Source organism: Poecilia reticulata, linkage group LG21, assembly GCF_000633615.1.
Source record: "Poecilia reticulata strain Guanapo linkage group LG21, Guppy_female_1.0+MT, whole genome shotgun sequence".
NCBI lineage: Eukaryota > Metazoa > Chordata > Actinopteri > Cyprinodontiformes > Poeciliidae > Poecilia > Poecilia reticulata.
This window is the reverse complement of record NC_024351.1, coordinates 5644564-5671341: the sequence shown is the minus strand read 5'-3', so window position 1 is coordinate 5671341 and position 26778 is coordinate 5644564. Positions and strand designations below refer to the sequence as shown.

Below are 26778 nucleotides of genomic sequence, written 5' to 3'. Positions count from 1 at the left end.
AAGCTTCGAGGCAGGTCAATTTTCCTCGAGGAATTTTAATAATCGAGGTACTCGAATCACTCGAGGAATTGTTTCAGCCCTACACATTAGCAAGTTTCCTGTAAAAAAGGATAAATGCACAAAGTCAAAGAGAAACAATTTGGCTCCCAGATGAGGAGACAAAAGTGGAAAAAACAAGTTTTTCATTAGGACTGCTTCTAAGTAATAAAGTCTCCCCGCATTAATGATTAGAGCTGTGTAATTTTTCATTGGATTGGTTTTTCTGAGTCGTGGCCACGGTCATTTGCAGAACTAACAGGTCAGACTGAGGAGGAGCGGGGCTCTGCTGCTGACCGCTGAGGTGCAGACACGCATCGTTTGTCATCCAGGCTGCAGCAGGACGCCGCAGCGCTCCAGTTAGCCGGTCCTGACACACAAAATGGGATTTTTCACTGTAATTGTTTCAGAATGATGCCAGTCTACAGTCATCCCTCTTCATTCAGATTTTCTTGACTTGCAGAAGTTTCTTAAGCATCAGTTGTTTGGGTTTCAGACGGTCCCATCAGATGCAATGTGGCTGTTTTTAATCAACTTTGTTTTCTAACTGGGAGTGAATCATTTCTAATAAAGAGACAACCGACCATGAACACACTCACACATTAGGACAGTTTAGGAATCCTGAACATAAGTGAAGAATGTCCAAACATTTTGTCAAAAACGTCGGGTCAAAAGTCCTTAAAAAGTAACAAAAACACTAAAATCAAGAAAATACAGCTGCCTTTTTTATTTTGTAGGAAAAAGACGTTATTTAATGTAGAATGAGAACTTAAAAAGGATTTTGCATGTTAGCTGTATTAAATAAAGACATTTTCCCATTTTATGGCTCAATTTAATAAATATATCATCAGCATAAGAACAGGATTCAACTTTCCAAACACTCTCTATATTTAGACATGTTTAAGGAATCAGATAAAAGCTGATTTGGGTGCAGAAATGTCGGCTTTCCAGTAAAAGTCTCTGGATGAATGATGTTCTGCTTATTATATATAAAAATGTTGTTATAAAACATGTATACTTTGTACCTAACATTTTCCACTGGAAGAAAATTATATCCATAATAATTTTACCTGGATTTTAAATAAAAAGTCTCCATCTGCATTGTGCTGGATTTGTATGATTCCTGAATAACAGTTGGGGGCCGCACAAAATCCATCTAAGGACCACAAATGGCCCCCGAAGCTTACTTTGCCCCCCCCAGTGTACCCTCCATGTCAAGCCTTTCTACACAGACTCCTAACAGCATCTTATTCCACCACACAAACACATTATTGCTCACTTTCACACATAAACGGCGCACATTTAGAAGCAATTAAAAGTTTCTGCTGAAGCTTGAAAATTGGAGCCGCAGATGGAGGTTAGACGCCCACAACGACTTTCACCAACACGCTCAACGCGGAACGGCTTCCATATCTGCTAATAGCCTGGAAGGAAGTGATTCGATACTTAAATCCAACTCTGGTGTTGAATTGTTTTGAGGAACGTTTTGTTGTTTCTGCAGGTAGAAATGATCCGAATTCCTTTTTTACGGATTTACAGTCACATCACAGGGCAGCAGTCTCCATATTTTTACCTTCATCAGATCATCAAACAATATGAAAACTGACATACAAAAAATTATATATATTTTTAGCATATCTAAGCGATTTAAATTAGGCAAAATTAAAATAAATCAACCTCAAAATGAACACAATGTTCTCAATAACATTGTTATTGAGAACAATGTTATTGAACTATTGAACTATTGCAAGAATAGTTCAATAGATTTTTCCCTTAGTGAATAAAATAAAAAAAGCATTATCTTTATGCAATATTGCAATTAGTAATAAAAAAAGCAAAAATAGAAGAAATCTGTTATAATACGTTTAAAGCCTGAAAATGAACAATATAAACCTGAAAGAAGTTTATCTTGGGATTCAACATGTCCAGAGAAAAATAAACCTGGTTTACAGACAAAATGCAGATTAAAGGTTGTTCAGAGCTTAAAGCTGTTTACTCCTAGAAATGATGTTAGATAGTTTCATTTCTGTTTATGTGGCTCTCCTGAGGAAAAATCATCAGCAATAAACACGTTAACATCAGAACTGGAAGCTGTTTCAACCTTGAACGGCAGAATTAATAATGAAAACTTCAAATGAATGCCAAACTTCACAAGAGCAGATCAACTATTAAGCGTGTTAATGTTTGAGGTCAGGGCGTCTCTGACCGGTCCTCGGTTTAAGCATCTTTCCATGTCATACATAAAGTTTTATTGGGTCAGGATTTAATGTGTTCTGTGCATTACTTGATCGGCTGGGTCGGGTCGGTCCGGCGTGCTTTCTGCTCCGCTGTTAACTGCTCCCACTTAAAATGGAGACTCCAGTCAAACCCTGAGTGATAAAAACAGAAACGCGTGAAAGCATCACATAATGCTGCAAATAGCAGACAGCCCGAATGTGCAACGGCTTAAAGGACGAAGGCTGATGTGTGGAAATAAAGCCAATTATCACGTTTCATCAGAGGTTGCTCTGTAAAATAAAAAAAGAGAAGAGATAGTAAATGTTTCAGATGCAGAAACTTTTAAACTTATTCATGAAACTTGTTTGAAATCTGAAGTGCCATGTTCTAAATCGTTACTTTGTGACAGTAAAGATTAAAGTTCATCTGAATAATAATCTGTAATTCAGTAAATTCATGTCTGTGTTTAAAAAAATAAACATTTCATGTCGGTTCAGCTGTTTTTCTGTGACGGATCGGCATCGATACTGAACCTCAGATATTGGTATTGGTGGATCGGTGCATCCCAAATATAAACCGAGATTAAAAATAAATAAATTAACATGTCAAAATGTGATAAAAAATAAACTCAGAATCACTAAAAATCACATTTTATATTGGGAGCCACCATTTTATCTCCAGTTGAAAGGCCTTTATGAAATGATCTCTGACCATCGATCCTCTGTGTGTAGCTGATTGGGCTGGAGAGACGATTATCACCACTGACTGGCATTGATTGCAGCCACCAAGTGAGGAAGATGAGGATAAGACAGGATAATAGCAGGAAACAGGAAGTTTCAAGCTCTTAGGAGAGATTGGCTGCTGAAATGATGACGGGTGATAGAACACCGAATTATTTTCTGCTCATTTTGTTTCAGCTCAGATGAAGATACATAAACCTGTCAGGCTTAAAATACGGAATATTCTGCAGGATTTCTGATATATAATCAAACTGTGAGCTGTTATTGAGTAATTCATTCAGAATCTGATTAATCAATAATTCATAATTACCTATCAGGCTTGCATAAGAACCAGTGAACACAAAGGAGAAAAAAACCTATTAGAATATATTAATGATTGGATTTTAGAAATAAACACAATAACAAGTAAAGTTGGCCAATAAATTCTCCCAGTAATTATTGGGATAAACAATAACATTATTATTTTGAGACCATTTTCAAGGAATATTTTGATATTTCCTCTCTAAAACTAATAAATTTTAATTTTGTTAATAATATTTAACACTGGAAATATCCAAATTTAAACACAACGACCAAAATCAATAAATAAACGGAAAGAAAAATCATAAACAACCAAATCCAGAAATGAACAATAGTTGAGTTTTTTAGAGTTCTTTTCAAAAACTTTACATTATATTTCAGTTCATAGTTGTATCCTACTGACCAGAAAATGTAAGTTTGGTCAGAAAGTCAACAACACAATCTAGACCCGACAAATCGAGCTGAGAGAATCAAATAGGATGAATCCATTTGTTTCCAACGTCTGTGCTTAACCCTCCTGTTATGTTCGTTTCTGAGGTACAGCAATAATGTTCGTGGGTCAATTTGACCCGGGGAGAGTTTTATCATGCAATAGTGTCAGGAACCAAAAAATTCCTCCAAAACATTTTTTTATCTGATTATTAACTCTAATACTAACCATCTCAATCAAAATTTGTGCAATTATGTTTTTTATTTCTCAGAAATTAAGGATTAATGACGACAACTTACTCAATTACTCATTTGGACATAAAAAATGGGATTTACATTTTTTATGTCCACTGAAAAAAACCTAGACACAAAAAACAATAATTTCCTTGAAAGTGATCTTTGGTAAAAAATGTTGTATTACATTTAATTTTTTTTTTTCAAAGGGTGACACTCTTTATAATTGAACTTGAGACACACATACTGTTCCGGGTCAAATTGACCCGCCATTTAAAATCAAGACAAATGAGTCATGCAGAGAGTATTTATGTTTTCCTCCACTTCTACTGAGTGTCACTCAGTGTGGGTGGAGTTTGTCCACGGGAACAGAAAAGGTTCCCGTCAAAAGTTGTATGAAGACCTGCTTTCTCGCAGTTCATTGTGAAGTAAAGAGAGTAGGGAGAAANGTGGTGTGTTGTGTGTGTATGTGTGTGTGTGTGTTGTGTATGTGTGTGTGTGTGGTGTGTTGTGTGTGTATGTGTGTGTGGTGTGTTGTGTTTGTGTGTGTGTATGTGTGTGTGTGTGTTGTGTTTGTGTGTGTGTGTGGTGTGTTGTGTGTGTGTGTCTGTGTGTGTTGTGTATGTGTGTGTGTGTGTTGTGGTGTGTGTGTGTGTATGTGTGTGTGTGAGCGCTTTAGATAGTGTGTTTGTGTGTGTGTGTGTGTGTGTGTGTGTGTGTGTGTGTGTGTGTGTGTGTGTGTGTGTGTGTGTGTGTGTGTGTGTGKKRAAWWARGKTYMWWRSYKKWARGRAAMMAAMMRRAWTKGRMMWTTTTWAWYYTTTTTTGCACTTTAACTTGACTGCCGGGTCAAATTGACCCKAACAGTATCGATGTAACAARTAGACGCAGGGGGGGCTGCAAATGTGTAAAATGAATAAATTTTCAATTTATATGTAGAGTTCACCTATTAAGACAAATAGAAAAAGTTTCATGCAATAAAAATACTTGCAACCATTTTAAAAATATTTTTAAACTTTGAAACGGGTCAATTTGACCCGCAACATAATAGGAGGGTTAAGCTTTACATTGTAAAAACTACTGAAAATGAAAGGGAACGTATGCATGAGTGCTCATGGTGAGGTGTTTGACTGTCGAGCACGTTTCAAATACAAGCTCCTACTGAAGGAAACAAACTACCCAGCGTCCGCTGGGAATCCAGCAAGAAAGAAAAAACGAACACAGAGAGCTGGGAAGCTGAAAGGAAAATATTTCAAAGGCGTTTGAGCTGCAGAGCAGAGAGAGCAGGTTCATGAACCCATCATGAAGGGCCCGCTCATAAATCAGAAACCCTCAGGGGTTTCTCTCTGCCATCATAAGATACCCTGAAGGCACCTCAAAGCCATTTTTATTTTTCTGACTGAAGGTGGGAGAAAAGCATTTCCTCGTACCTCCACGGAGGTCCGCTGAGGCCGCCACATAGGCGAAGGTGTCCATGTTGATGATGTCGATGACAGGGCTGACCACACGAGTCGGATCCTGGGTACAAAATGAAAAGCAAACACATTTTCACCCAAACTTTGAGTTCTGAAGCACAAACAGGGGAAACCTGACTAAATGAGAAGGAAAATGTAAATTAAAACAAAGACAGATGCTATCAACATCCCTGTCTTCACACCCTGTTCCAATAAATGACATTTCCAGTTCAGCGTGTGTTCATCTGTGTGTGAAAGTAACGGCACACTTCAAGGTCATGATAATTCTCACACTGGAAGGAATTTTCAGTCATTTGGCAGCAATCATGCAAGAAGCAGTTACTGCGGTGAGAGTGACCGCTACTTCTGCTCTTTTCACTTCAGCGTCATTATATTCACTTTGCTGATGAAAGAAAGGAGAAATACAAAAACTAGGATGGATTCAGAAAGAACAGAACTTTTAATAAACTCTCAAGGGTTAAAAGGTCAAAATAAATGGGTTTTATTTTTATACATGATGGATACAGTAAAAAAAGTGATATCTACAAGAATTATTAGCAGTCTGCATTGCATAGCCGCACCAACTGCTTCACCAATAAGCTCCAATGACAACGACACACTTTAGTCTCCAGGGGTATGCTTGAAGCAGGTGACCTAGAAATGCTCACTTAAAGCTGCTTTTATGATAGCAGTGGGATTCTTTTTGTGTTAGACCCCCTGCACACTGGTTTAAAGCTTTATTCCCAGCAGGGATGTTCAGTACGCCTTAACTGAACTCTAGTTTGTTCGGATTGAAAATCGGGTTTGTTTGGTGAGGTGTCGATGCATTGTCAAACTCTGAAGTGGACCAAAAGAGCTAAAAACTTGGGTTGGAGTGACTGTAGCTCCAAAATCAATTTGCAAGTGCAAGGCATTCTGGGTAAATACAACCAAAACAAATAAGCTAGCCTGGCACTAGTGGGAGAAATGGCTCATGGTCTTTTACCAAAGACAAAAGATAAATTCTCTAACCACTAAAATCTGACGCCACTCAATTTTTGTTTCCATTTTGTGAAGAAGGAAGTTGCACTCAGTGGCTTCTTCAGGGTTTTTATGTTTCCTTTCTTGGTCCAGCGCCCCCGCAGGCAGGGACAGGGACAGTTTGCTCACAGTTTGGTTGGTATGAAAGAAAACCTCAGCAGCTAAAAATGAAATAAATGTTGCAGTTTTGGCTCCCAAACCAACTGAATCTATTGGAATGCACAACAAAGGTAAAAAGGTCTTCATTTACGCAAACTCAGTGTCCACACTAAGACCTTTAGGGCATACAAATCAATAAACTTTCTGCTTCAAAATGCATGTAAGCATGGCTCTGCTGGTTGCTGGGAGACCAAAGGATATCTTAAGTTTTTCATATTCCAGTTTAAACGAGGCGATGTCACTACAACAGACAGAAAACATCCACTGTAACCCAACAAGAGAGAGTGAATACTCTCATTACTCCTACAGAAATCCTGCGTTTACCATGTAGAAACAGTTATAAATCATTTCAAAGTTAGCGCTCCCAACATGGCAACCCTTTATAGCCCACATATTTCCACCTCTGATGACATAGTTTGCTCTTTGCAAGGATAAAAGTACAAATTTTCCATCACACTTCCACTAACACTGCCAGACGTGGCCCCCCTGTTAAATCATGTGGTGTCCCTCTATTAGTTTGGTCAAACGGCTGGATGCGCCTTCAGCCGGTGATATTACAGAGCAGGTGGAGCGGTTCTGGACCATTAGCTGCAGGGTCAGTGCAAGGGGACGTGGGCAGCATCCCACCGTAGCTCCAGCCACATCGCAGAGCGCTGCGGCTGCTTCAATAGCTGTTAGGGTAATGACACTGTGCAGCACTCAGGGAGAAGCATTCGTGACATTAGTGTTGTAATTGGATGACTGTTATTTTCAAATCACTCCGGAGCAGTTTCTTAATTCCAGTCATTTGGTTTTTTCCACCTAATTTAAAATGAGAACATCTTATGGCTGGGCTGAGAGCATCCTGACCCCAAAACAATCTGCATCATCCTCATCATCACCATCTATTATCGCCCATCTTCATGTTTCTCTCCTGTGTCGCATCTAGCTTATTAGCTTTGGTCCCAGATTTTCCCACAACTTGCTCCCTGTAAACAGCATGTTTTAGTTTTCCCACCTTTCATAAAGGTTAAATTCACTTGTCATGTTTTTCATCCTGCTGCATAAGTAGGTTGCCTTAAAGAGAAGAAAGATTTTCAAGGAGAATATTTAAACTCAGAAACAGCTGATAGAGTGGAAATGTTACTCCTCGTTTATGCAGCTTTATTCTTAGAATGACAGATTTCTCATGAGAAAAAACTAAAGGAATGGAAACTGTTTTGAACAACATAGCTAAAGATTCACAGATTTTTCTGTGTTCTTATGGAAATTCATGGGAGAAACTCTAGAAATGTACAATAATGCCCAAAGTCCAGCCAGACGCCTCAGCGATGAACAGGAACTGGTTTCACCTTTTAAAATATATATTTTTATAAACTGAGTGGGAATAACCTGGTTAGTAGTAAAAGAAAAGTGTAATTATTGTAAACTACTTGCCTTGTTTATTTATTGCACAATTTGTGATGTTTTGCTGATCTACACATTATATAGGCTGCGTTCACACTGCAGCCGGAAGCGACTCAATTCCGATTTTTTTTTCCCCACGTCCGTTCTCACTGCCAGTAAATGTTTCCTGTATGTGTTCTGCAGTGTAAACGGGCAAACGACCTGAAAGTGTCCCGCATGCGCAGTAGAGGGCGCCATAGCTTCATCGTTCTCAGTGTTCTGCCAACCGCCATAAAAAGAAGAAGAAGAAGAACTCAGTGTTTGCGGAAGTAAACATGGAGGCTAACGGTGGAGCTTAGCTTATATATTTGAAGTTGTTATCCGGCCGGAGCAGCAAATTAACAACTTAATCCTCATATAATCCGTCATGGTTGTTGTTTTTCTTCCTTCCTGCTCGTATCAGGAGCAGAATAGTGAGATTTGTTGAGAATCAGTGACGTTCAGTTCGGATGAATGCGGCCTGAACGTTATGGTCGCATTTGAATCGGATACGTATCGGATTTGGGTCACATTCTAAAAGAATCCGACCTGAGCTGTTCACACTGCCATGAAAAGATCAGATACAGGTCGCATTACGTCAAAAAGATCGGAATTGGGTCACTTCAGGCTGCAGTGGGAACGCAGCCTTTGTCACATCATCATCTCAAATTACATGGAACGAGACTCCGTCTAAAACACCTGTAACTTCCTATTTCCATATTTCAAACACCAAATATACCTATGTGCATTAATCATCTTATCACTACTGCAGAAGCTAACATCTACAGACTTCCTTGTTTCTGCTCTTCTGGGTTCAGCCAATCAGCACCAAGGAAAGGGAATTATCCTCCCAGATTGGCTGGTTTGCAAACACCAACTTCAACAGCGTAGACAGAACATCTGCATAAATAAAGGCTACAAGTATGTAACTTGCAAAATGTCATGCTTAGTGAACTGGTTGATAAGATAAAGAACTTATCAATATTCTTTTTTTTCTTTTTTTAATGGACCTGCATTGACTGACTTGTTGCAGCCGAGCAGCACAAATAAAGGTAAAATTATAACTGACAAAGATTTTAAAAACAAAACATTGTTGTTAAATGATCTGCTGTGAATGATGAAACTGAGTTATAAATAAAATTCTACACCACGATGACTGAAAGCTATAGGAATTAAGATAAATTGAAATACTGGTGAGATTTCAGCTCTCTATCAAAAAGACAGACAATTATTTGAAAGGTGATCGGATTTTAGAGCGGTGTGGGGTTCTGCTGACCCGGATCGATACTTCATACATTTAAATCTAAATATACGACTATAAAATGACCGGCATGGACAGTGACAAACGACTTGTTGTGCATTAAAACGCACGTACGCACGCTGTGGGAATGAATAACGGTGATGTTGACACTGCAGCCCAAACACTTCTGACTCTCAGGTGGATTTACTTATTGATCCGCCTCTACACAAGGAGATCAAAGGTCTTTAATACCAACAAAGGATCTGCTGACTTGATGAATAGGTGGAAAAAAACTCAGGAAATGAGAGGACACCTAGAGAATAAGGTGTAAAAAGTACTTGAGAGTGGCTGTATGCCATGAATAAAAATAGAAAAAGTTATGAAACAACAGCAAAGATGAGAATCTATCAGGAAAGGAGGATAAAATGTCAAACTCCAGTCTTTGTGTGAATCACACAATTAGATTATTAGCAGAACTCTCTTCAGTTTAAAAATATAAAACCAAGATTTCACCACGTCTACAAACAAAAAATAGTTTGAATATTTTAGACTTAGAGAGAGAGGTAATTTGGTTGAAATAATTAAATAGTAAGAATGTGATGGCAACAGGTGAAGTCTGGCGATAAATGGAGGAAAATAACTGCAGGCGATGAGAGCGGTGACAAACAAGAGCAGGAGTGATGGAAAAGGAGAAAGAAAAGATGTAAAACTGTGGAAGAACTGAGAAATGCCAGAACAGGAGCAGACAGATAAGAGAGGAAAGGGCAGTTAAAGGCGGGCGGCTCAGAAAGAGGAGACAAACAGCGGAGGCTGGCGGGGGAGCAGAAAGTGCAGCACTTATTTCTTAATGAGAGGCAATCAGAGAGACGACTACTTTCACAATGAACACATTTCATTCCTGAAGCAACTGCAAACACAAAAACACACTCAGAGGTTTTTCATGGGGTTTATAAGCTGTGAGGAACTCTGCAGATGTTACTGGAGCTGCTGATCCCAGTTTCTGGAGAGGTTTCAACCCTTCCAGGTGTGTTGGTTAGCATAATGAGGCTGCAGCTCACCTGTTTGATCCTCTGCAGCAGGGGGGGCAGCCAGTCTTTGTTGACCTCACAGTGGCTGTCCAGGAAGGTCAGGACTTTGGCCCTGGCTGCGTCGGCCCCTCGCACTCTGGACCGGATCAGGCCTGAGGCGGGAACACAAACAAAACGACAGTTTAGGAGCTTCTGGCTTCTTAAGGTAGTTTCATAACGTGGTAGATGTGATTTCTTCAAATTAACTCATGAATGAAACTGACCATGTTTTTATTTTAATTACTTGTTTGCCAAGCAGCCTGGACACTGCTCCAAAAGCAGGAAGTTGAATGTAGCACAAGGCATTCTGGGTAAATTAAACCAAAACAACACCTGAGTCCAGAGGAAGCAGGTGGAAATTCCTGTGTTTTTATTTTATCAAAGATAAAAAAATTAAAAGTCCTACAATCCCTAAAATCTGACTCCATTTTAGTTTGCATTTCACGAAGAATGAAGTTGCACTCAGTCTTCTTCAGTGGTTCTTGTTGCAGCGCCCCCACAGGTGAGGAGGGGAACCGTTTTGGTCTCAATCAAACTGAGTCTATCTGACTATCAGGTGTGAAGATGCACGGACACTCAAGCATTTGCTGTAGTCATATTTACCCATAATGCCATGCGCTTGTAGTCCACTTCCTGCTTTTGAAACCGTCTCTGGTCTGCTTGGTGTTCACATGTGGATTCAAACTGTACCAGAGTTGAATTCAACCCAACAGATTACGCATTCAGATTTTTCAGAAAAACGAACTGGAGTTGGAATAAAGCCGACTAAACATGGCTGCTGTTCAGTCCGAGGCGTGGTGGGAATGGAACCATCATCCTCGGCAGTGTGAGTGCCTTGCTGCATGTATTGACATCTGATCCCTCCCTCTCTGGCCTCCTGGCTCTCAGAGACAGTCAGCGGAGGGGAAAATCGATGCGGGCTCTTAGAGGCGCTGTCAGACATGGAGACAACCTTTTAACAGCCGCATCACACTCTGCATGTACGTGTCAGGCTTCGTCTGGGAGAAAAGCTTCGTCTGTTCACTTCTAAAGGACAGAAACAGAAGAGTGAAGGAGGAGAGTCGATGTGTGTGTCGGGTGACTTCAGGTCGTTTTTAAATGTGTGTGTGTAAATGAGCTAGTTAGGGAGGCCTCCCTGATGGCGGCCAGTGTTCTCCTCTATTTGGTGTAAATGGTCTAATCAATACTCCCTGACACATAGATATATCCTGCGTGAATGTGTCTTTTCAGTCAGTGTGCGCACACGTGCACGGCTGAGGGTGCACGTGTGCGCCGAGGGTCCGTTGTGTTTGTGTGTGTCGGTGACATTGTACAAGGGGCCGTGAAGTTCCACGCAGAGCAGTTAGGCCGGGGCTCAGCCAATTAAAAATCCCATTTCATCCTCAATAAGGCTTTATTTTCTGGATGGATGGACCCACACACATAAACGGAGCCGCACTCAGGCCGGCACAAACACTGATGGAGGAATAAAGTGACCCGAGTCGGCAGCCGTTTACTTAGATGCACATAAACACATTCAGAGTCGACTCCGTGTGCAGAGATGATCTTTAATCTCTGTTGATAATTCACAGCTGTACTCTACTCTCACTCTCTGCTAACAGGAACACACTTTATATTGGTATAACGTTGGATCTGAGGTTCATTTTGCAATAGTAGGTTGTTTATTTTATTTTTTTTTTACATTTATTTAACCAGGAAGGCCTGATAAAGATGAATGTTTGACTGAAGCAGCTCAACCAAGAGACTGAGCAAGTGGGATCCAAGTCACTTACCAAAAACTAATCCATCAGGTGATTTCTATCACAACTGTTAGAAACAATCAGCATATTTTCTGCTTTTTTGCCTGAAAGTGACCGTAATATATCTCAGGATCTACCAGGTTTATTTTAATTAGTTTAAAATAAAGGCAAGATTCCAGAGAATATTTAAAAGATCTAAAAATAAACATGAATATAGGAAGCAGTAGAAAAAATGTTTTGCTTAAAAAAATCCTCTTTGTATGAATAACCCACCAGCCAATAGCGAGTCAACTAGCATTGACCCTTTATATTTCAGCCCAGCTGCAGAAGATACTCCAAATAAACTGTATTTTTAAGAACAATATGATAATTTTCTCCCATTAAAATAGCTTTAGATTAGGTTGAGGTTAATCTGAATGCAAGAAGCGAGAGGATTTATCGTGGCAGCATAAACCATCTGTGGTTGACAGAGAAGACACACAGAGCCAGACTGGTGAGCTTTTATGACCATTAAAAAGATAATCAAGTCGAAAAGCCTAAAGCCATAAACTATTAACAAGCCAGACTGATGAAACCTGCTCCTGTGAGAATGTAATGAAATCCTTCAGCAGCAACATGTAGCAAAGCGTTCGCTTTGTCTCTGAGACAAAGAGGTGAAGGCAGGAGACACTGACCAGGCTGGACGAAGGACAGAAACCAGGACATGTCAAGCAAACAGTAACAGGAAGGAGCAGCGGGATCAGACGGGGCAGGGACACTTTAGAGGAGTGAAGACTATTATTTTCCAGCTGTAATGTGAGTTCAAATGTCCTCATCAAACCTCAACAAGCCTGCTGGAGTGGCTTGTAAGTGTTTCCTTCTTCTTCTGCTTTTCCCTGTGAGGAAACGGCTCTGACCTCAGGAAGCAGTCCGCATGAAGTCTTTTCCTTCAAACACTTTAAACTGATCATTTCCTGCTCTGACAGGTAAACCAGGAGCAGGTTTACGCTTCATGTGCTTCAGGTTTAGATCTGTCCATCTCTGTCGTGCGGCTTTAATTTTCTATTATTGCTCCAGTTTTATGATGTGTTTTATTGATCTAAATGCTTAGCAACATTTATTCACAACAAAAACAGCCCAGTTTTATACCTGTGACCATAATCATGGGAAAAGTAAGTACACCCTCCCTGCTTCAGGGAAGCAGCTTGATATCGGCTTTATTAACTGATCGTCGTCATGGTGACCACCGATAAAATAAAAGCAGTTTTTGTATTTTACGGCTCTGGAGCAGAAGGAAGCATGTTAACACAATGCCAAAGTTTTATAACCTTTATTAGCCAGGAAGAGAAACTCAGTGAGATTAAAAATCTACTTTCCATGAATGTTCTGGACCATCAGCAAAACAAGATCAAAACAATACAGTTTTAATCTTTAACACGTTTTAAATACGACGTTAATCTAATAAAACAAATTATAGAGTCAATGCTGAAAAAATACAGGGTAGAAATTTCTGCTGTTCATCAATTCAGGATAATTTTCTCCCTCAGCAGATGTGTGGCTGCAATGCAGAGCATCATGTTTGGAGAAAAAGAAGCTTTTCAGCACAAACATCTGTTATCTTGCTAATTATCTGGTCTCGTTTTTAACCTCTCTGTCTTTCAGGATAACGTTAGTTTTATATCATGTATGGTCTGGTTTGGACTGGGAACATTTGCTACATCAGAACATAACGGAAAAAACGCATCTCCATCTTCTACTAGCGCATTAACGTCTTTTTGGAAAAGTCTCAATCAAGTGTAAACACTTTTCTGTACCAGGGTTGACTCAGACGTTTTTCAGGTGGTTAATCTAAATGAATGACATAAAGCTGTAAAAGAAGAGAAAGTAACGTTTTCAGTCATGAAACTGAGGAGCCATTTTTACCCATGAGGTGAAAATGTTTGTGATTTTTTCATTTGTTCAGCCTCTGTTGTTTCAAAGGAACAAACATTCAGTAGCAAAAGGAAAACCTAAATACCAGAGACCTTTAAACACGTTCCGCCTCCACAGAAATGAATAAAATAAATAAAATATTCTTTATTGAATCCCTGAGCTCCTAATACCAGCAGCTGCAACACCTTGAAAGCCATGTACAAACATGCAGGATAATCTGCTGCAGGATTAAAAACACATTTTTAAACCTTCATGGAGGCACTTAAGAGTTTTCAGATGGCAGAGCGCTCATGACCCCTTCGCTCTGTCAGCCTGTCAGATTCATTTGTGTATTTTGTTTGTTTTTTATATGTAATGCATGAAGGCAGCTGGAAATAGATTTCACAGAAAAATGACAAGCAGAGCTAATAGACGACATGTGAAATCAGGAAAACATCCACAAGAACACGGCTCTTCACGATATTTATGTATTTGGCTCCTTAAATGCTTTTTTTTTTTTTAAATAGAGATTTACTGAGAATTCAGTGGCTGACCAGAACAAACACAGTTCTCCAAGCTTTTACAGCCAGGTCTGCCTTTGTTGCATATCTTTCCCGCTACTGCTGCATGATAATAAAGACTCATGACTCATGATGAACACACGACACTCAAACACGCGGAGCCAGAAGACAGCCAAAGGCCGTCCGGCTCCGTGTTGCCATACCTTCTCTCTTGTTGTTGCGAAGACATTTGACTTTAGGCAGTTTGGTGAGAAGCTGGCAGTCGCTTTCTGGAAATAAAGATGAGATAAAAAACAGGATGTAATAAACGTCAGTAGTGCTGTAGGGAGGCGGGGTGTGGTGTGTGTCATCCGTTCCTTCACACGCTGCAGGCTGTTTCCAGCTGAAACACTCCACAGCAGCAGGACAGCGACTCAGAGCCAGCAGCGTGATGAACGGCATGCTGGGAGCTTCCTGCTCCATTCCTCATTTTATCATCAGGACATGTTGAGTCAGTCCACTGGAATATGTTCTCAAAATTGAAACAGGAAACTTCATTTCTTAATGCATGTTTTGATTTTTATGCAGGGATGCACCGATCCACTTGTTTCACTTTTGATACCGATATCTTTGAAATGGTTCAGAAAGTTCTCAGTATAATGTAAAATAAATAAAGCATGGCGTTGCTCAGCATAGAGTTAGACTGAATAGATCTGCCTTTGAGGATCAAACACATTGTCACCAATACTTGATCTAGAATTTTTTCAATATTGGGAGATGCAGATATTAATATCTGATGGATTCATCTCTACTTCTTTGCAGATGATTTGACTGGATTAGTTTGATATGTTGGAAAAGTAAATCCAGCTTGTTGTTTATCCTGCTGCTGCTCCATCTTTGGTTGTGTGTGTGTGTGTGTGTGTGTGTGTGTGTGCGTGTGTGTGTGCGTGCGTGCGTGCGTGTGTGTGTGTGCGTGTGTGTGTGTGTGCGTGTGTGTGTGCGTGTGTTTCTATGTTTGGTAACTAATAAGTTAAATCCTGTAAAACGTCTCTCTCCTGCCTCTAAATCTTACTTCACCTTTGATGTACTATAAACAAAGTATTTTTTGACTGCATTAACTGAACCAGGTGATAAACAGGATCTTAGAATGAAGAGCGGGTTAGTTAGTTTCACTTTAACTAGTTGTTCTGATAGACAGAAGAAACAGTTTCATGTTTAAAGTTGGTAACATTTTTATTTCTTTATTCCAACAACTATAAAACATATTAAAGATGACTTCTTTTCAAAATAATAATTCATAAAAACTAGACTTATATTTGAATTTCCATAAACTGATGTAGGTCAAATTAAGTTTAAGCAAATAAAGAAAAGGAGTCGAAGTCAAGCCAATAAGAAATATTCTAAATGTTTTTTTAAATGTCAGCCATACTTATTCCTCTATTTAATTCCTCTAAATAGTTCTCTGTTTCTTTTGTACTTTTCACACAGATTTAAAGGTATTCTGAAGAAGATAGCATGTGAACTCTGACCTCTAACACAATTTAATCCCCAAACTAAACACCCAGCTGCTGAGGATGCATTTTTCCATCTGACCTGCTTCGTACGTCTCATCTCTGCTATCTCTGACCTGGAAGAAACCTGCAGTCTGTGTCTGCAATCTGCGTCTGCATTCTGCGTCTGCAACCTACGTCTGCAATCTTCCTCTGCAGCCTGCATCTGCAACGTGCGTCTGCAAGCTGCCTCTGCAGCCTGCGTCTGCAATATGCGTCTGCAAACTGCGTCTGCAAGCTGCGTCTGCAAGCTGCNGCAATATGCGTCTGCAATCTGCATCTGCAACGTGCGTCTGCAAGCTGCCTCTGCAGCCTGCGTCTGCAATATGCGTCTGCAAACTGCGTCTGCAACGTGCGTCTGCAAGCTGCGTCTGCAACGTGCGTCTGCAAGCTGCGTCTGCAGACTGCGTCTGCAATATGTGTCTGCAATCTGCGTCTGCAGCCTGCGTCTGTAGCCTGCGTCTGCAGCCTGCGTCTGCAGCCTGCGTCTGCAATATGCGTCTGCAATCTGCGTCTGCAGCCTGCGTCTGTAGCCTGCGTCTGCAATCTGCGTCTGCAGCCTGTGTCTGCAATCTGCGTCTGCAGCCTGCCTCTGCAACCTGCAGCTGAGACTCACCGTTGTTGCTGAAGTCGTCCACCAGGATGATCTCATGGATTAGATGAACTGGTGTCCGATTCAACACACTGCAGAGGAAACAAAACAGATCATCAAACGCTCAGACACGCTTCCAACATGAGCCTGGAAATGTACAAATTAAAGGAAAGTGTGAAAGTAAATGCCAACCAGCACACACACACACACACACACACACACACACACACACACACACACACACACACACACACAGACACACACGCACACACACACACACACACGTGCTCTCTCAGGTGTTCATAAAGCCATCACATATGCACAGCACAGCGCATGAAACAACATATTGAAAATGTCAGACCAAATTCCTGTTATGAAAATGTATGATGTGTCGCATCTAAAAAACTATTTCATTAGAGCTGGAGATTGAAACATAAAAAATTCATAACTTTTACAGGAAGAAAATGAGAAAATGTGTTTTGTTCTGGGTGGGTTTCTGCTCGATTTTATTTCATTATTTCTACTGTTCAATAACCTTTGTTCATTATCCCCTCTGGATATGAGCGCAGAGGGAGGAAAAGGACGAGGGGAGGAGTGGAAAAGACGACGGCAAGGGGAGAAGAAAAACCCAGGATGAAGAAGTGATTAGAATAATGACTGGAATGGGAGGAAATATTAAAAAAGAGGTGAAGCAGCGAGAGGAAGGGGTGATAAGAAAATGGTAAAAAAGCGATAAAAGCATCAGATTACGCATAAACTCGTGAGAAAAGGAGCAGAGAAAGCAGGGAAAAAATAAGGAATAAAGTTTGATCAAACATAGGGATTCTCAAGGAAAGAAAACAAATGTAGAGGAAAAAACTATTATTAAAGATTCAGGGTGAAACATCTGTGGGGAACAGGAATAAAAATAACAGTGTTCGTGTTGTTTATGGGAGTTTATAAGATATTGCAACTCAGACTAATGGATAATTGTGAAGTGAAATGAAAATGAGTCATGATTTTCAAAAAAACCTAAAAAGTGGGCGATGCATGTGAATTTATCTGGCATTATGCAAATACAAGACGTAAATTTAACTGACACTCTGTATTAAATTAACTATTTTTGGAATGTGCCTTAAATTTATGATTGCAGTGAATCAGAAAAGTGGAGAAATTAAAAAGCAAGTCAGTTTTTTCTGATGATATATTAGGGCCATTTAGATACAAAAAAATATGAATTTCTAATCTTGAAAAGTTGAAAATTTGCTTTTAAAAAACTCAAATTATGAAATTTATCTCATAAATTTTATAAATGTGAAAATTTCAAACGTCAGGACTTATTTAAAATAAAGCTATTTTAACTATTTTAAATGCAAGAGGCTGGGAGTTAAGAGGGGAGAGCAGGTTGGACCCCGAACCAGCAGGAGGAAAGTGATGGATAGTTGGAGAGACAGGAACGGAGAGATAGGCTGAGATTAAGGAGAGAGGGATAATAAAGGAGAGGGAGAGAGAGATGGCAGCCTGGTAAGGGAGACAAATAAGCCTGATTGTAACTCTGTGCAGAGCCGAGGGCCGATCGGGAGAGATGGATGAATGGATTGATGAATGAGACAGAGAGGAGGAGAGGAGGGAATATGAGGAATGTGTGGGCTTAGGAAAACAGGGAGGAGAGGGAAGGACGGGATCAAGATGAAGAGAAATAAAGCAGTGAAGAAGGGAAGTAAAAAAAATGGTTCCTTCACCGATGCATCAGGTAGGCTCATCAGTTAAAGCATAGCTGGTCAAAATATAGACTCAAAATATAGAAAATACGATTTATTTTGTAAACATCAGAGCTGCAGGGTTTCCCCCAGTGTATTATAAGCCTGGCGGCCCGCCAGGCTTTACTAGCCCCGCCGCCAGGCTAAACGCTGCTTGTTTACGTTTCTAGGAATTATTTTTTATTTTTTTTAAAGCCGGGCTGCAAGCGTCTCTTTTGCTCTTAGCATTTCACTAGCGGAGCAGATTTAGAGCTGGTAACAACATCCACTCAACTTTCAGAGAAAATCACAGCAAAAAGACGGACGATGTGAAAACTGCTGCTGAAGGGAGAGAAAACTTTTCTAACGTTAATAGTTCCAGACTTAAAAACCACATCTGGGTATTTTTTCTGCATTACTAAAAACCTGGGAAGCGTTTAATGTATCAAGCTTAAACTTTTCTCTCCCTAATTACCGATTCTCCGTGTTTTCGTTGGGCTGTGGCGTACCTCAGGGCTCGATATTTGGGTTTTATAGTGTATACAGATACATTATGTTGTTTTTTTTAAATATTCATGCCTTTAAGACCCACAAAAAACCTTCAAAATATGGAGATTTTTTATTTTTGACAGCAAATAATGGATGACCCAGATAGTCACAAATATTCAATATATACCAAAAGAAATATTATTGGTTTGAATTATTTCTGACGCCTCCAAAGCTTTGAGTTTTCTACCTCTAACTGTTCCTACAGCTAAAAATGCCAGGCCATAATAAATCCTTTCAAATCTTTTTCTCCATTTATGTGATTTTTATCTTGTATAATTTAACTTAAAATGATCATTTATTTGCTTCTTTATCCAGTTTTCTTGCGTTCAGACCTTTTATTATTCATGAGACTTTGAAGCACCAGAAATAAAGCAAACCCTGGTTTCATTAGTTATCTTTACATGTGAATTTTGAGCGAACTTTAGCGAAAAATGTAAAAAATATAAAATATGAATGATGTATGTTTGCGTTTTATTGGGCCAGCTGTAATTGTTCTGTCATTCTGCTGGTATTCCTGATGTCACACGCTGCCTGGAAAGGTAAAGACAGAAATGCTGTCAGCAGGAACAGCTGAACAGTCATGTGAGGTAAATGTTCGTCAGAACCTTCAGGAAACGTGTTTCCATCTTTTTGAAACATTAAAACGTTTTTGCAACAGGAGGAAGTAATTTTGAATCTTTTCCATTTCCATCAAATGCGACACGTCCAAATGCGCTTAAAAACATTCCTGGAAACACGGATACCGTTAAAGGTATCAGTCAGGAAATCATAGACTTTTATTGATGGTGACAAAAATGGATGTTTCTCCAGATTTAACCAAAACATGAGCGTTGAACTGTCCAGGATGTTCCCAGGAGAATCTGGAGCATCTATAGATGATGATGGATGAATGGTCACTAATCTGCTTCCTTTTTGTTTCTCGTTTCTTTTCCAGAATCCCATATTCTTCTCTTTCACACACGCTGAAGAGTTTCTACTCTCTGCTTCGCAGCTGTGAGGCTTAACCTCCCTTCAGGAGAGCTGAGAGGGGAGCTATCTTCACCTCACAGGAAATATTATCACCACTGACAATACGCAGTCAGCTGCCAGAGAAAAGCACCTCTATATCTGCACCACTCATTCCTAACTCTCTATATACCAATTTTTTTTTTTTTTCTGTGGGAAATATTTTCATTACCTGCAGCTGGAATTTGGAGAGCGCTTTCATCCAAACAGCCTTGATCCCAGCGCTTTCTGAGCTGCATGTGTGGCCCAGTGGGACTCCAACCCCACTCTGACACTAAATGGGCACCGCCGTACGGCTGCCAGGGTGACGGGATCAAATCCCACCGGAGACACTTCTGCTCCGTATTTGTGTACTCAGAGTGGAGGGAAAGCATTCAGCATGAAGGTGATAAAAGCTGCACCGTAGTTAAAGGAGCAGAACAAACAGAAAGGCATAATGTCACGACGCTTTGCTCAGCGGAGCAGCATGCAAACCAATTCCCTTTCATTCGTAGCCTTAACAAAACTTGCAGGAAAGCACTAAAACCTGTATAAGGAAAGCAGATTGTAATTACACCTCCAATAGTAGCTGTAGTTAAAACCTGCATCCTGCAAAGTGCCTCCACAAAAAAAAAAAAACACTTTTCCTCCCTGAACATGTGACAAAACCTCAATTACAGGTTTCAGATTGTCTTGCCTCTCTGCTGGCCAGGACTCCTGGGCTTTACACCTGAGAAGTGATGCTTTCAGCTGAAAAGAGCTACATTTCTTCTGCACAGTTGGTTACAAGACAAACAACACGGCCACTTTGTATTTCTGGAGAAAGGACTGTTTGTATTTCTGAGTCGGCCGCAGAATTGCTTTTTACTAAAGATTATTTCTGCAGGTGAGAAGAAGTGAGATGTATTTCTAATAGTTTTGCTCGTCTTGTTCCCTTTATCCCGTCTGAAGCTCTGCTGCGTTTTTCAGCTTGGTTTCCTCCCACTTTCTTCCTCTCTCTGCCTGATTGGTCTGCTGACAGCCCGTTCTTCCACCTTCCACCTTCCTGGAGTAATTCATCACTCTTTCATCCACCTCTGCTTCTGCCGCTCTTCCATTCATTGGAGGCTGATGTATTTCTCCAACTTATTTCTCTGTCAAGACACCAGCAGCAAAGCAGAGCAGGAAAACCTGAAATATTATCCTTGATTAGGTCATTTTAACTAAATAATAAAGCTATTTGAAAAGTTCCTGCGATGTGGAATAAAAACACATTTTCATTAAAAAAATTTTTTTTTACATTTGTATTCAGCTTCCACACTGCAAAACACTAAATCCATCCATCCATTTTCTTTACACCCTTGTCCCTCAGTGGGGTCAGGAGGAGCTGCTGCCTCTCCAGCTAACGTTCCAGGCGAGAGGTGGGGTCACCTGGACAGGTTGCCAGTCTGTCGCAGGGCAACACAGAGACACACAACCATACACACACACACACCTAGGGGCAATTTGGAGAGGACAATTAACCTGACAGTCATGTTTTTGGACTGTGGGAGGAAACCGGAGAAAACCCACCATGCACAGGGAGAACATGCAAACGCCATGCAGAAAGGGGCCGGGAATCGAACCCAGAACCTTCTTGCTGCAAGGCAACAGCTCTACCAACTGCTCCACTGTGCAGCCCGCAAAACACTAAATCTCACCAAGTAATTTTCTTCAGTTTATAGTGCAAATATCTTCGCAAACATCAGTGAGATATTTTAAATCAATAAATATTGATTTTGAATAGTTCCACGTATAGATTATTTAACTTAAATATTTTTTGTTTCTAAACCCAAAAGTTTATCTGGGTAAAAAGTTACTCTTAATTTATTTTTGTCTTAATTCAATTGTACTGAACGTTTTGCATTAGAAAGTAGAAAAAACTTCTTCGTAAGATTTTGTGTTTTTGAAGTTTGCTTGATTATATAATATAATAATTCACATTTTCCTATTTTTCCTTTTTTTGTGGCCTTTCAAAGGTTTGCTTAAAATTTGCTGCTAGCAAGATTTAGATCAAATTACTGATAAAAGGAGGTTGAATACAAATGTAAGGCATCGTCTCTTAAATTTTATTGATGAAAAAGATTGTTTTTATTCTACTTAACATATCTTTATAATGTTAAATCTCCTTTAAAGTCTGAATTGGAAACATGACATCAGCAGTTCTTGAAAAGCCCTGAAGCATCAAAGCTCATCTACAAAGAAACTAAAAATATTTCCAGGTTGCCCAAACACTAAATGCTTGTCAGCGCTAATCTACGAAGATCCGTATCCAGTTTCGCTGATTTACTCTTCACGGCTGCTTATTTGGAGGATTTTCATGCACAGGCTCATCAGTGTTAATCTATGCAGCATACAAGCCCTGAAAGGAACCTAAATAGAGTAAAAATCTGAGGGTTTGATGATCTGTGCTGCAGTGGCTCTGCATCCAGACGGAGCATGTTTATGTTTTCAACCAAAGGTGGCTTCTGTCTAATCAAAATGCTAAATGCTACCTGATTAAAATAAACACTATTGTTTCCAGGCATAACTTTGCATTAATCATTGTACCAATAAACCACCAAACAGGGAACGTAGATTGATAAAGAGTTAGAAGAGGCGGAGACTTTAGGTTGACACTTAATCAAATGGCAAACCTGCAGTAACAAGCAAAGACTATAAATCTTCCCCTTCCTTATTTCTACTAAATCCTGAGTGTTTAGTGGGGGAGGAAGTGGCCTGAACTCTTTACTGGGCGTTTTTAGGAGCAGTGAATCAGAAAGTGCTGATGTGGTGCTGATCTGGAAGTGGCAGCTCTACACCCAGATGAACGCAGGCTGCTGAGCAGAGCAGGACGGTTGCTTGGCTGGACGTAACTGTCTGATGGACCAAATAAATAATTAGAGAGTGAGATTTATTTTTCGGGGAGCTTAAAGTCTGATTTCAGCTAAAAAGATGCAAAACCCCCATAACTAACCAGTAGCCTCCAGTCTGGTCTCAGATGTCCCAATATGAGGTTTGAAACCAAAAATGTGTGTCAGCTCCACATTGAAGAGGTTTCAGCAAGTTCAGCCTGCCCCCAGCCCAGAGAGGACGTAAAGAATTTCACTGAAAATATAACATTTCTGGGCTGCGCAGTTGGTAGAGCTGTTGCCTTGCAGCAAGAAGGTTCTGGGTTTGATTCCCGGCTCCGGACTTTCTGCATGGAGTCTCCATGTTCTCCCTGTGCATGGTGGGTTTTCTCCAGGTGCTCCGGTTTCCTCCCACAGTCTAAAAACATGACTGTCAGGTTAACTGGCTTCTCCAAATTGCCCCTAGGTGTGAGTGTGTGTGTGCATGGTTGTGTGTTTCTGTGTGTCTCTGTGTTGCCCTGCGACAGACTGGTGACCTGTCCAGGTGACCCCGCCTCTCGCCCGGAACGTTAGCTGGAGATTAGCACCAGCACCTCCTGACCCCACTGAGGGACAAGGGTGCAAGAAAATGGATGGATGGATGGATTTAACATTTCTAGAATTGCCGTTTGCACAGCTAGTTAACTACTTTGTAAAGTTATCTTTGGGTAAAATATTAAACAGTAACTAAACCCCAAGTTAGCTTGTTTTGTAGGTAAATTGTCTTTATGTTCTTGACATTTTTATGTAAACTTGTTAAATTCTTGGCTACTTTGCAAACGTTAGCTAGCTTTGTGTCAAGGTATTTTAGCTTCCCAAAATGCCTTTTCTATTAAATATTTCCGTTAGGTTTTATGAGGTTACGTTTCATGTAATATGTAAAATGATGAGGTCTGTTTATATTTACCAAGATGTAAATAATGTGGTTTTCTCCTGATTCTTTCCATCATGAAGAAAGAATCAAGAAAAGTGACGTCTAGATATCAGAACAAACATCAGCTTCAAATGTTTCATTCAACTTTTTCTGCAGCCAGTCAACATTCAGACCTGATTAAAGTAAATTAACAGTAAAATGCATCAACTGCTGATCTTATTTATGCTTCATCTGTGATCTCACATGCTGCTACGTTGTTCCAGATAACCATGTTCTGCGTTTAAGACCAGGTAGAGCTTCCTGTCCCTCACATCCTCCTGGTTCTGCTCTTTAAATAATCTTAAAGACATAAAGCAAAACCAACGAAAGCTATTACAACCAAACAAGTCTGCACGCGATCCGCAGCTCTTCCTGCGCTCGTCCTCTGTCTGTCTTTATCTTGTGGGCTGCTTATCTTTGCTTAGCAGCAGCACAGAAGATGAGATCAATTTTTGGATCAGCCCTTGATTAAATATCGACAAGAAGCGGCTCTGCCTCTGAAAGCAGCTCTTTGATCGCAAGATGAAAAGATTTCAGAGTGCCCATCATTGTCTCTGAAATCCAACTAATCAGCAGAGGTATGATTATTGGTGAGCCTGAAAGAGCACAAAACTCCAAAATGATACCCTTATATTCCTCTAACTGTGGACATGTGATGTTTCTGTTGGACCCGGCAGACAGACTGGGATTCCCAGTTGGATCCCAACTTTACTGCTATTAAAAAACTAACCAAAAATCTGTTTTTTAGTATCTGGTCAGAGAAAACTCAGAAATAATTGGGCAAAATATTAAAATGGGACGGGCTGCACAGTGGCGCAGTTGGTAGAGCTCTTGCCTTGCAGCAAGAAGGTTCTGGGTTTGATTCCCAGCCCCGGTCTTTCTGCATGGAGTTTGCATGTTCTCCCTGTGCATGGTGGGTTTTCTCTGGGTTCTCCAGTTTCCTCCCACAGTCCAACAACATGACTGTCAGGTTAATTGGTCTCTCCAAATTGCCCCTAGGTGTGAGTGTGTGTGTGAATGGTTGTGTGTCTCTGTGTTGCCCTGCGACAGACTGGCGACCTGTCCAGGTGACCCCGCCTCTCACCTGGAACGTTAGCTGGAGAGGAACCAGCACCTCCTGACCCCACTGAGGGACAATGGTGTCATGGATGGATTAAATGGGACATCTGATACAGAAATAAGAATATAACTAGCAAACTTAAAAAAAGTAAGGATTAAAGTAGAGCCCCAACTATTTATTATAGAAAGTAACTCCAAATTATTTGAAAAAATCCACATATTCAATGACTCTTTTAGAAAAGTAAATATAAAAGAAAATGCAGATTTGGAAGCTAAAAAAGCTGCAACGCTACTTGCTTGGCATTTGCAAAGCAGCCAATCCAGAAGCGCCATTCATGTCACTGATTGGTTGAACCGCTAAAGAGCAGAAATGAGAATAACTATTACCTCCTGCAGCAGAGGCACGACGGTTTCCACTGATGGTATTAATCCATATTAAGGTATATGTGGTGTGTCCTCAGGTGTGTTTTGGTTCCTAACCTAATTAGATTCAACTGAACTACATATTAATATCAAAAATACCACCATGACTGTCACTAATGTATTTTTTACATGAATATTTGAATAGTAGCATATAACTTAAGTCGCTGCACCTTTTAATGATAATGCAATTCAAGTAAAAGTTTTAGTAAACTGGTGATTAAAAAGTGAAATGAAAAGAAGAAAAACCTGATTTCCATGTCTGTGCTCAACAATCAGACCTTCAGATTGTCTCTTCCGCTCTTACTTTACCTACTAATAATCAAATTCCACATCTGTAGCGTAAAGCTGAGCGATATTTCACTGCTAAGCTGTCTGTCCACGTTTCTGTCCTCATAAACTGCTCTGACTCACAGCAAACAGCAGACAAGTGAAGAGATCGCTCTGCCTCTGGAAAGCACTTCAGCGTCCCCATAAAGACACCAAATGAACACTTCTTTTAAAGTGGCCACTCTCAGTAAACCTCCTCCTCCTTCAGTCAGAGCGAAACAGAAAAGTGCAGCTTGGGAACCAACATACTGACACCTCCGTTGTGTGCAACAAAGAATAAAGTGCTAAACCACAAAGACCTTTGAGAAAAGATCGTCCTTGAGTTCACTTTTCCACTTGGTTTAATTGTGTTTCACTCTCCTCTGAGGACAGGCTGTTCAAGGCTTTTATCCCCCAAAACACAAAGAAAAGCACAAAAATACAAAAACGAAAAAATCTGAATGTTCAGTTAATCTTTGACTCACCGGCTTTTACTCTATAAAGACATTATGTTTTAAGACATGTTCATATGATGCAGACTCTTTGATTTAAGTGCATTTAAAACATTTAAATGTCTGATTTACTCAGAAAAACAGAGATGGTTGGAAAACGAAGACGTCTGGGATATTTTCCCACATTCACACGACTGAAAAGGCCCCAGAACCAAAACCAATAGTTTTACTGGCCTGTGAAAACCTGGAGAGGTTTATAACGACTCTGGTCAGTTTGTTTCATCACCGTTTCTGCATCTTTGGCTTTCTACTTCCTGTCTTCATACAGACAAAGTGTCCATTCACACCCAGCAGGGAAGCAGTTTATTCAGTTTATTAGTTTATTTTTTCAGGTTTTCCCTTCAATCTCCATTCGGTCCGACCTTCTGCATCCTCCACACCAGCCAACTTSATGTCGTCTTTCACCACATCCATGCATCTCCTATTTGATTTGGCCTCCGGCCTGCAGACGTGCTAAAGGGCAAAGCGGACCAGGCCGTGACACCGGCTGAACAGAGACATGACAGAGACATTGTTCCAGCTGAATCTGAAACTCAGAAAACCCTCCTCTGTTGGTCGGCGTTCCTGTTCATGAATGAGGAAAGGCAAATCGTCTGCATAAACGATCCTGTAAACCCTCAGCTAATCTAATTTCTGCCGACATGCTGGATGCTTACACACTAATAGAGACTCTGCCTGTCCTGCACCATCTGGAGACACGATACGAACCGTCAGATCATTTGTGCAGGTACTAAAAGAAACACTTCAGTGGAGGGTATTCTTATCCATCCATCCATCCATCCATCCATCCATCCATCCATCCATCCATCCATCCATCCATCCATCCATCCATCCATCCATCCATCCATCCATCCATC

General features: G+C 40.3%; 1 protein-coding gene across 1 annotated transcript in view; it reads right to left on the bottom strand.

Moving 5' to 3' along the window:
• The window catches only part of galnt14 (UDP-N-acetyl-alpha-D-galactosamine:polypeptide N-acetylgalactosaminyltransferase 14 (GalNAc-T14)), a 142894-nt gene that overhangs the window by 27272 nt on the left and 88844 nt on the right, over positions 1 to 26778 (bottom strand). The window contains exons 4-8 of the mRNA XM_008397341.2: positions 16594 to 16661; positions 14652 to 14717; positions 10290 to 10411; positions 5385 to 5472; positions 2321 to 2405 (exon numbers count right to left, since the gene is read on the bottom strand). Coding sequence (XP_008395563.1) covers positions 2321 to 2405; positions 5385 to 5472; positions 10290 to 10411; positions 14652 to 14717; positions 16594 to 16661 — 429 coding nt within the window. The remainder of the gene's footprint in view (positions 1 to 2320; positions 2406 to 5384; positions 5473 to 10289; positions 10412 to 14651; positions 14718 to 16593; positions 16662 to 26778) is intronic.